General features: G+C 39.1%; 1 protein-coding gene across 1 annotated transcript in view; it reads right to left on the bottom strand.

Annotated features, from left to right (window-relative positions):
• LOC117462783 (vasoactive intestinal polypeptide receptor 2-like) overlaps window positions 1-11,942 on the bottom strand; it is a 77,279-nt gene extending 65,337 nt beyond the window's left edge. The window contains exon 1 of the mRNA XM_034105101.2: window positions 11,722-11,942. Within this exon, the coding sequence (XP_033960992.1) occupies window positions 11,722-11,772 (51 nt within the window). The 5' untranslated portion in view covers window positions 11,773-11,942. The remainder of the gene's footprint in view (window positions 1-11,721) is intronic.
• Window positions 11,943-12,665: the final 723 nt, after the last annotated feature.

The following is a 12,665-nucleotide window of genomic DNA, read 5'->3' on the forward strand; positions in this document are numbered from 1 at the left end:
ATGATTTCTTGGATGCTGCAGTCATAACATCAACGTTTGGAAAGCCGGACACCTCTCACACTCAAAAAACGCCATCTTTGCTACGTAGTAATAATAATGGCAACGTTAATGTAATTAGAAGATTAGCCGTTAAGGTTCCTCCGGTGAACACAACAGTATACAAAGACAAATACCTGTGGATCTTGTTCACTATTTATTTAGGTAACATACTGTACCACTATACTAGAGTCAAAAACACACTGCGGTTGATTTTATATGCGGCCGTTTGAGACACTACTACACGGCCACATTTTACGCAACTACATAAATCAGTGACCACCAACTAGCGGCCCGCGAGCCACATCCGGCCCGCCAGACATTCTCATCCGGCCCGCACGACGGGGGTGACTGTGGCATTAGCTGAGTGGTTACTGCGTTCGCCTCCCACCCATTCTTTTTTTTTGTACAACGTCGTGAGTAAGGTGCAGTACCGGAGTCCAACAGAGAGGCAGGAGCTGCGGGACAGTAGCCTAGAAGCAGGGTTGGGTTGTAACCTAGACTGGTTGTAACGGAATACATGTAACGGCGTTACGCAGAATATAAAAAAATCAAGTAGGCTAACTGTATTCAGCTGGCGTTACATTTCAAAAACGAGTAATCTGATTACAGTTACTTTCATAAACCTGAAGTGAATACATTTTGGAATACTTATTGGAGTTATTGGTGGAAAAGTTTCCTCACAAAATGTAATATTCATTACCGGCAGAACTGTGAGCGTGTCTGTGAGGCCCCGCCCCCGCACGCAGTGAGAGAGAGAGATGCAGCGTGTCTGTGAGGCCCCGCCCCCGCACGCAGTGAGAGAGAGAGAGATGCAGCGTGTCTGTGAGGCCCCGCCCCCGCACGCAGTGAGAGAGAGAGAGATGCAGCGTGTCTGTGAGGCCCCGCCCCCGCACGCAGATGAGAGAGAGAGATCTCTTTTAAAATATATTGAAAGTTAGAAACGGAGATGGTTGGATAAAATGTGCAAGATAACGTTTATGTAGCATTTCTTTATTGTTGAAATTATGACATTTCATAACGGGATGAAATCAAAGTGAAAGGCCTGCTGCTGCTGAATGCATGGGGCAAGTGACTGGAACAAGTTTTAAAAGTTATTACATCGTTTCAGATAATAAATTAAAGGTCCGCAGTACCTGAGCGTGCTCCACTAGCATTGTGGACTATATAAAAATCACTGGCCCACGATAGTGTCTATTGGATACATTTTGGCCCTTGGACAAATGTAGTTGGTGATCCCTGACATAAGTGTTTAAATTGTTATATGCCATTTAGTTTGTGTTGTGTGTTTTGTGTATTCACTTGGTAAGCATTTTACTAAAGGAAGTATTCAAATTGAGACAGCACAAAATTATTAATGTAGTATGATAGTGTTTCCAATAACAAGTCTGAAGGGGCTTGCAGTAAGTCTTGACGTTTTATAAAAGTGAATGTCAGCCAGATAGAGAGCATCCTTGTGTTCAATATCTCTGTCTGCGATGGACACTTGACTGTAATAAATAGAAACCCTGTAAATCATTAATGATATAGCTCAGTTTGGTTTGCTCTCCTCAGGGCAACAGTACATAATACCACTGGCAAAGAAAAAGGTCATTTATCCCATGTGCAATTACTGCGGTCGATGTATGACATCTGTCTTTGATATGAGAGTGTAGGCTTTGAAAGGAATTGGACACAGGGTAAACTGACGAGGAACAAGATTTCCATTCAGAGATAAGCCGGTGAGTTTCTTTGGTTTCTTTTCTCATTATATCTCTCATTTCAATGGGCTTGGCTTTGATGTCTTCTTACATGGATTTTCTTTAGTTAGTGCGGGGCTATTTGAGTTGCTTCTTTATATGTTTAAAGGTGGGGTAGGTAAGTTTCAGAAACCGGCTCGAGATACACTTTAAGTTATATTCCATGGAATGCTCTTAACATCCCGATAGCAATGAATATCTGAAGTGCTTTGACAAAAAATCCATAAAAAAATGTCATCTGTCGAAGCCGTAATACTGTAAAAAGTACAACCAATCGATTGGATGGCCTACCTGCCTGTCAGCCTTCCATCGGGGCACACACTTATCTCGTGCCCTCATTGGTCATGTGCACGTTCGTGTGTGTTGGGGGAGGGGCTCTGTGAGGAAGTGGCAGATTTTCTCCGGTTGTGTATTTTCAAATTCTAGCGATCTCGAGCCGGTTTCTCAAACTTACCTACCCCACCTTTAAGTCCGTCTAGAGATGTCCCGATCCCATCACGTGATCAGGGATCGGAGCCGATCACGTGATTTTCAAAAGATCGGAATCGGGAGAAATTTTTTTTGTTTTTATAGAAAATGTTTTTTTAAAGTAGACTCTACATACTGATAAACACCTGAACATCAGCAGCAGAGGACTCTTTAAAGTAGACACTACATACTGATATACACCTGAACATCAGCAGGAGAGGACTCTTTAAAGTAGACACTACATACTGATATACACCTGAACATCAGCAGGAGAGGACTCTTTAAAGTAGACACTACATACTGATATACACCTGAACATCAGCAGGAGAGGACTCTTTAAAGTAGACACTACATACTGATAAACACCTGAACATCAGTAGCAGAGGACTCTTCAGAGTCTTATTGTGAGTCGTTTTGAGTAAAAGCATCAGCTAAATGTAATGTAATCGCTTCTTATCCCGGGTGTAAATATCATCTAACTTAAAGTAAATATTTTTTATGAAGCTATTCTCCTATCTAATATTTGTTTAGAATTTATTTTGAATCTGGACTTGAGACCCCAAGAATCCAAATGAAACTGTGAGATCCCCACATCTAACACAGACCTGTTGTGGTGTGAATGTGCTATACATCGTCTGTTGATAGATTATAAGTGGATTCTCTTTCTGCAAATCCAATGATGACGTGTTGTTTAATCATATCATGTATTATAAAATCACTCATGAACTACATCGGGATGTTCCAGCTTCTATTCTTAGCCCGGTTCTTTTTGGGAAGAGCTTTCTTCCGGCATCAAATATTTACACCAAACTCCACTGACTTTATGGTGGTCTTCATTGTCAGAATACAGCAAATAAAGGAACATTTAAATAAAGTATTTTTGAAAGAAAGCATCTGTCCAAGTTATAGCTGAAATGATTTAATGTACACATCAAAATGTTTCCTTGTGCAGTGCCATTCAGCAAAAGACAGACTTTAACTGTTACTGCACTATTATGCTTTTTGGGATTCAAAACACAGCCGGTCAGCTAACCAATCAGAGCAGACTGGATTCTGGCTTCAGACAGAGGGTGAACAGAGGTGCTGCAGCACAGGCTGTGTGAGAGAAATAAAGAGCTTTGTGAACATTAAAGCATGGAGACCTGAAGTACAGACACTACATACTGATATACACCTGAACATCAGCAGGAGAGGACTCTTTAAAGTAGAGACGCTACATACTGATACACACCTGAACATCAGCAGGAGAGGACTCTTTAAAGTAGAGACACTACATACTGATATACACCTGAACATCAGCAGGAGAGGACTCTTTAAAGTAGAGACACTATATACTGATATACACCTGAACATCAGCAGGAGAGGACTCTTTAAAGTAGAGACACTACATACTGATATACACCTGAACATCAGCAGGAGAGGACTCTTTAAAGTAGAGACACTACATACTGATATACACCTGAACATCAGCAGGAGAGGACTCTTTAAAGTAGAGACACTACATACTGATATACACCTGAACATCAGCAGGAGAGGACTCTTTAAAGTAGAGACACTAAATACTGATAAACACCTGAACATCAGCAGGAGAGGACTCTTTAAAGTAGAGACACTAAATACTGATAAACACCTGAACATCAGCAGGAGAGGACTCTTTAAAGTAGAGACACTACATACTGATATACACCTGAACATCAGCAGGAGAGGACTCTTTAAAGTAGATACACTACATACTGATATACACCTGAACATCAGCAGGAGAGGACTCTTTAAAGTAGTGACACTACATACTGATTTACACCTGAACATCAGCAGGAGAGGACTCTTTAAAGTAGAGACACCACTAAATACTGATATACACCTGAACATCAGCAGGAGAGGACTCTTTAAAGTAGAGACACTACATACTGATATACACCTGAACATCAGCAGGAGAGGACACTTTAAAGTAGAGACACTAAATACTGATATACACCTGAACATCAGCAGGAGAGGACTCTTTAAAGTAGAGACACTACATACTGATATACAGCTGAAATTAAGCAGGAGAGGACTCTTTAAAGTAGAGACACTAAATACTGATATACACCTGAACATCAGCAGGAGGGGACTCTTTAAATTAGAGACACTAAATACTGATATACACCTGAACATCAGCAGGAGAGGACTCTTTAAAGTAGAGACACTACATACTGATATACACCTGGACATCAGCAGGAGAGGACTCTTTAAAGTAGAGACACTACATACTGATATACACCTGAACATCAGCTGGAGAGGACTCTTTAAAGTAGAGACACTACATACTGATATACACCTGAACATCAGCTGGAGAGGACTCTTTAAAGTAGAGACACTACATACTGATATACACCTGGACATCAGCAGGAGAGGACACTTTAAAGTAGAGACACTACATACTGATTTACACCTGAACATCAGCAGGAGAGGACTCTTTAAAGTAGAGACACCACTAAATACTGATATACACCTGAACATCAGCAGGAGAGGACTCTTTAAAGTAGAGACACTACATACTGATATACACCTGAACATCAGCAGGAGAGGACTCTTTAAAGTAGAGACACTACATACTGATATACACCTGAAATTAAGCAGGAGAGGACTCTTTAAAGTAGAGACACTAAATACTGATATACACCTGAACATCAGCAGGAGGGGACTCTTTAAAGTAGAGACACTACATACTGATATACACCTGAACATCAGCAGGAGAGGACTCTTTAAAGTAGAGACACTAAATACTGATATACACCTGAACATCAGCAGGAGAGGACTCTTTAAAGTAGAGACATTACATACGGATATACACCTGAACACCAGCAGGAGAGGACTCTTTAAAGTAGAGACACTACATACTGACATACACTTGAACATTAGCAGGAGAGGACTCTTTAAAGTAGAGACACTACATACTGATATACACCTGAACATCAGCAGGAGAGGACTCTTTAAAGTAGAGACACTACATACTGATATACACCTGAACATCAGCAGGAGAGGACTCTTTAAAGTAGAGACACTACATACTGATAAACACCTGAACATCAGCAGGAGAGGACTCTTTAAAGTAGTGACACTACATACTGATTTACACCTGAACATCAGCAGGAGATGACTCTTTAAAGTAGAGACACCACTAAATACTGATATACACCTGAACATCAGCAGGAGAGGACTCTTTAAAGTAGAGACACTACATACTGATATACACCTGAACATCAGCAGGAGAGGACACTTTAAAGTAGAGACACTAAATACTGATATACACCTGAACATCAGCAGGAGAGGACTCTTTAAAGTAGAGACACTACATACTGATATACAGCTGAAATTAAGCAGGAGAGGACTCTTTAAAGTAGAGACACTAAATACTGATATACACCTGAACATCAGCAGGAGGGGACTCTTTAAATTAGAGACACTAAATACTGATATACACCTGAACATCAGCAGGAGAGGACTCTTTAAAGTAGAGACACTACATACTGATATACACCTGGACATCAGCAGGAGAGGACTCTTTAAAGTAGAGACACTACATACTGATATACACCTGAACATCAGCTGGAGAGGACTCTTTAAAGTAGAGACACTACATACTGATATACACCTGAACATCAGCTGGAGAGGACTCTTTAAAGTAGAGACACTACATACTGATATACACCTGGACATCAGCAGGAGAGGACACTTTAAAGTAGAGACACTACATACTGATTTACACCTGAACATCAGCAGGAGAGGACTCTTTAAAGTAGAGACACCACTAAATACTGATATACACCTGAACATCAGCAGGAGAGGACTCTTTAAAGTAGAGACACTACATACTGATATACACCTGAACATCAGCAGGAGAGGCCTCTTTAAAGTAGAGACACTACATACTGATATACACCTGAAATTAAGCAGGAGAGGACTCTTTAAAGTAGAGACACTAAATACTGATATACACCTGAACATCAGCAGGAGGGGACTCTTTAAAGTAGAGACACTACATACTGATATACACCTGAACATCAGCAGGAGAGGACTCTTTAAAGTAGAGACACTAAATACTGATATACACCTGAACATCAGCAGGAGAGGACTCTTTAAAGTAGAGACATTATATACGGATATACACCTGAACACCAGCAGGAGAGGACTCTTTAAAGTAGAGACACTACATACTGACATACACTTGAACATTAGCAGGAGAGGACTCTTTAAAGTAGAGACACTACATACTGATATACACCTGAACATCAGCAGGAGAGGACTCTTTAAAGTAGAGACACTACATACTGATATACACCTGAACATCAGCAGGAGAGGACTCTTTAAAGTAGAGACACTACATACTGATATACACCTGGACATCAGCAGGAGAGGATACTTTAAAGTAGAGACACTACATACTGATTTACACCTGAACATCAGCAGGAGAGGACTCTTTAAAGTAGAGACACCACTAAATACTGATATACACCTGAACATCAGCAGGAGAGGACTCTTTAAAGTAGAGACACTACATACTGATATACACCTGAACATCAGCAGGAGAGGACTCTTTAAAGTAGAGACACTACATACTGATATACACCTGAAATTAAGCAGGAGAGGACTCTTTAAAGTAGAGACACTAAATACTGATATACACCTGAACATCAGCAGGAGGGGACTCTTTAAAGTAGAGACACTACATACTGATATACACCTGAACATCAGCAGGAGAGGACTCTTTAAAGTAGAGACACTAAATACTGATATACACCTGAACATCAGCAGGAGAGGACTCTTTAAAGTAGAGACATTACATACGGATATACACCTGAACACCAGCAGGAGAGGACTCTTTAAAGTAGAGACACTACATACTGACATACACTTGAACATTAGCAGGAGAGGACTCTTTAAAGTAGAGACACTACATACTGATATACACCTGAACATCAGCAGGAGAGGACTCTTTAAAGTAGAGACACTACATACTGATATACACCTGAACATCAGCAGGAGAGGACTCTTTAAAGTAGAGACACTACATACTGATAAACACCTGAACATCAGCAGGAGAGGACTCTTTAAAGTAGAGACACTACATACTGATATACACCTGAACATCAGCAGGAGAGGACTCTTTAAAGTAGAGACACTACATACTGATAAACACCTGAACATCAGCAGGAGAGGACTCTTTAAAGTAGAGACACTACATACTGATATACACCTGAACATCAGCAGGAGAGGACTCTTTAAAGTAGAGACACTACATACTGATAAACACCTGAACATCAGCAGGAGAGGACTCTTTAAAGTAGAGACACTACATACTGATAAACACCTGAACATCAGCAGGAGAGGACTCTTTAAAGTAGAGACACTACATACTGATAAACACCTGAACATCAGCAGGAGAGGACTCTTTAAAGTAGACACTACATACTGATATACACCTGAACATCAGTAGCAGAGGACTCTTCAGAGTCTTATTGTGAGTCGTTTTGAGTAAAAGCATCAGCTAAATGTAATGTAATCGCTTCTTATCCCGGGTGTAAATATCATCTAACTTAAAGTAAATATTTTTTATGAAGCTATTCTCCTATCTAATATTTGTTTAGAATTTATTTTGAATCTGGACTTGAGACCCCAAGAATCCAAATGAAACTGTGAGATCCCCACATCTAACACAGACCTGTTGTGGTGTGAATGTGCTATACATCGTCTGTTGATAGATTATAAGTGGATTCTCTTTCTGCAAATCCAATGATGACGTGTTGTTTAATCATATCATGTATTATAAAATCACTCATGAACTACATCGGGATGTTCCAGCTTCTATTCTTAGCCCGGTTCTTTTTGGGAAGAGCTTTCTTCCGGCATCAAATATTTACACCAAACTCCACTGACTTTATGGTGGTCTTCATTGTCAGAATACAGCAAATAAAGGAACATTTAAATAAAGTATTTTTGAAAGAAAGCATCTGTCCAAGTTATAGCTGAACTGATTTAATGTACACATCAAAATGTTTCCTTGTGCAGTGCCATTCAGCAAAAGACAGACTTTAACTGTTACTGCACTATTATGCTTTTTGGGATTCAAAACACAGCCGGTCAGCTAACCAATCAGAGCAGACTGGATTCTGGCTTCAGACAGAGGGTGAACAGAGGTGCTGCAGCACTGGCTGTGTGAGAGAAATAAAGAGCTTTGTGAACATTAAAGCATGGAGACCTGAAGTACAGACACTACATACTGATATACACCTGAACATCAGCAGGAGAGGACTCTTTAAAGTAGAGACACTACATACTGATATGAACCTGAACATCAGCAGGAGAGGACTCTTTAAAGTAGAGACACTACACACTGATATCCACCTGAACATCAGCAGGAGAGGACTCTTTAAAGTAGAGACACTACATACTGATATACACCTGAACATCAGCAGGAGAGGACTCTTTAAAGTACATACACTACATACTGATATACACCTGAACATCAGCAGGAGAGGACTCTTTAAAGTAGAGACACTACATAATGATATACACCTGAACATCAGCAGGAGAGGACTCTTTAAAGTAGAGACACTACATAATGATATACACCTGAACATCAGCAGGAGAGGACTCTTTAAAGTAGAGACACTACATACTGATATACACCTGATTAGTGCTGCGTACCGGTACGCCGAACCGGTACTGGACTTGTAAAAAGTTTCGGTTCAAGTCCGGTTAAAACCGGAACGTCAGGAACCGGTACTTGGACTCGCAAAAAAACTAGCACTTACGTATATTCTGGTGTCTGTGGTTATTTAAACATTCCCTGATAAACGTTATTCAGCGTCAATAAATGAGTGCTAATCCCAGTGTACAACATCACATGTCATTTCACCTTCGACTCACGGTTTGAAAACGTAGCATTTCGCCACATGCTAATGCTAACCGGAAGTGAATAATTTTCAGAATAAAAGTAGTAAGTAAATAGTGTGAACTTCCGTTTTTTTCAGAATAAAACTGATTTAAATTAAATAGTGTATTTAATTCAAAATTACGCCATATCAACATTGATTTTAATTTCTAACAGTATGTATGTACATCACTATGTATGTAGTATGTACTGTATAATGTACACATGTAGAGTTGTAGAAAAGACATGGTGTACAGACAGTACAGAACAGTACACTCTGATTGTACAGTCACTACAGTGTAGCCTATACTGTATAGTAGGTGTGTAACAGTGTAATGCGTATAGTCTACTCTACACTCTACCTTTCAGCAACGTTTTATGGATTTAGGTTCAGTCAGCTCAGGGACTGTTTGGTTACTTTAGTTTGGTAAATGAAATAAATGTTTGAACTTTGTAGTAGTTCACTGTAGTTGCTGTCATAAGTCATTTGTAGACTAAGTGGCAAAAAGTGTTTTTTTTACATTTGTACTTTGTAGAGAAATGTAGACACGAGTTGGAAGGGAGCACAATAAATCTGACGAGTTTGAATTTGAGTCGATTATGAGTTAATTTTCAATTGATAATTAGCTCACAATAAGTTCACTTTAGTTACTCACACAACTTGACACAAGCCATGGGTTCAGGTCCGGACTTATAAGTCCGGACCTGAACCTGAACCTCTGGACTTGAGTCCGGACCTGAACCTGAATGTGAGTCCAGGTATGCAGCACTACACCTGATATACACCACATTTGCATTTCTCTGAGTTTCTATCTTTATTGTTTATTGCACTTATCGCAAGTTGCTTTGAGTAAAAGAATCAGCTAAATGTAATGTAATCTCTGTTCTTATCTCGACCAACCGTACCTCATTTCTTCTTCAAATTAAGTAAATAAATAAATATGTTGTATGATATCCTCCATTGTTTTATGTTGTTTTATGTTTCATGTGGAACCTAATTGCTGCAGGTCTCCCATGAAGAACAGATCCATGACCTCAATGGGACCAATCCTTAAACCCCCCCATGTGTTTTGGGTGATGTGAACATTTTGACAGCCCGGTCTGCTTTCAGTCAGAGGAGGATTCTGGGAAGAGGATCAGCACTGGGATAACAGCCTGAAGACGGCTAAACATGAACAGACCGCAGCGAGATTATTCCCACTAATTATCTTCATTACTGATACAAGAAATGTTTTCGGACAACATCAACTGCACTGATGTTTCATCCCTACAGAAACAAACCATTTCATTACGGATTCATCAGCTAATTATTCTGGAGTGTGCATTTCATCAGTATGTTGGTAAAAAAAATGGTTTTCAGAGCCCAAGAAGATGTGCACAGTTTGCTTTCTGTCATTTCAAATCACAAATATATTTAGTTTATGATCTCATAGGAGGGAAAGAGGCAACAAAACCTCACATTTTTCGAAGCTGGAATAGGGAAAATGTTGGCTATTAGTATTCACTTAACCCCCTGAGCCTGTTTTTCAGGTCTCAGGCTCGAAAATGACATTCCCAGAACAAATGACTATATCTTCAGATTGAACAACACAAATTATAGTGTCCGTCCAAAAAAAAAAACATTACTTATAGTGTAAACCACCCTTCAATGATGGGATCGGAGACTAAAAGCTTTAGGAATCCAAACTATAAACATATAATAACTACCCTGTATCAAGATTGATGCAAAAAAAGTTACATTTGACCTTTTTAGAGAGGTTTAGAACGAACTAGCCATCAAAAAATGTGCTTGGTAATTTCTATTTTTAACATAAATGCTAGGATTTCCTATATAAAGCCGGAGGTCTGTGAATGATTGCACTTGCAGTATTAACAATCGTAATCACAATTCACACTTCAATTTATTAGAGATGAAACAACCAGTCCATAATTGAGTATTCCACAGAATAAATAATTGCTAACACTTTTCATTATAATATGATGTAAGCCATTGCATTTTCTCAAATGTAAATGTATAGTATGACAGTAAATTGGTTATCTTTTGACTAAGGCTGGACTTTATGATTCATAGTTACGTTTTTAAAATGTCAGATAATAGTAAACATATATATATTATAATTCTAAACTATAAATACAAAGCCAAAGTGACATTGAGAATTCAGGTGTGGTCTGAAAGATAATAAAAAAGGCAAAGCTGACAAGTTAGGATTTATTGGCTGATCTAAAAACAAATAAATAAATACATAATACAACCAAATCACAAACATACCTTATAGGACTTAAAATACAAATAAACGACCCTAAAGTAGGACAACTCCACACATGTCCATATAATGAAAATATTATGAGCAATATAAATGTGATATTTCACCATTAGTAATGATGAAAATAACAATGTCAAATGTATCTTTCATTGTTGTCATCCAGGTGTGCAATTGAAATTAGTATCTGTGATTTACATTGTCAAGGTAGAAACCACAAATTAATAGTCAGCATAATTTCTGCTTGATATGAAATCGTCTGCATTAAAACATCCCTGTAAGTAAGTGCAGATAAAAGACTCACCATGAGCAGAAACGTGGAGAAACACAAGGTGACAAAAAGCAAACTTTTCATGTTTCCTCCTCAGGTAGAATCCTCTCACGCAGGTAATAAATCTAATCAGGAGTCCGGACTTCATTTCAAATCCACTTTAGACTTCTCCATCCCGACAACAAGGCCAGAAAACTGTTATAATTCCATGAAAGTGCAGAAAAAACGGATGAAATGCATGAGAATCCAGTGATGGTGTGTATCCCCCCTGTTTCCCTCCACTGAGTTACCGTGCAGAGAGAGATCAGTGACCTGCAGACAAGTCTCCAACGATGAATACAGAGACTTCCGGTGCTGTATTTCAAAATAAAACCTTCATTTACCTTCACTTCCGGAATTCCCCCCGCCATATTTGTTCTGGTTTACGATGGCATTTTGATTGTCATGATACAACGACAGATATTTGGAAAATACTTATAGTTGCTATTTGTGTTTGTTATCCTTTTTTCCCCTGAAACCCTTACATGTATCTTGTAAGCCTACATCCTGCATAAATAGAGACGAGATGGTATTTGTTTTTGTTCTTATTTTGGCTAGGCTATTCTTTTCTTTCTTCAGCCTAATAAAACTTAAGTACGATTTTGATGTATTGTTTCCATACCACATTTTGGAAGCAAACATTGTACTTTCTACAGTAATATTGTACTTTTACTCTACTATTAAAAATGTCACTATTGTGGTGACCACTCATTAATACACTGGGGATCATAATTCACACATGGAACTACAGTTGGGGTTTTGTTTCCACACGGACATGTTAGGTGTTGTCTATATATGTTGTGTGCCCTCCTGGCTTCTCTCTCTTGTCGACCCGGGCTGCGACCCGACAACATGTCCTTTTCTGCTCCTCATTAAAGTTCCCTTTTGCACCTTCGATGCACCGCCTCTGACTCCATATCTCTCGGCACTACACTATA

The sequence above is a fragment of the Pseudochaenichthys georgianus genome, chromosome 17 (genome assembly GCF_902827115.2).
Source record: "Pseudochaenichthys georgianus chromosome 17, fPseGeo1.2, whole genome shotgun sequence".
Classification (NCBI taxonomy): domain Eukaryota; kingdom Metazoa; phylum Chordata; class Actinopteri; order Perciformes; family Channichthyidae; genus Pseudochaenichthys; species Pseudochaenichthys georgianus.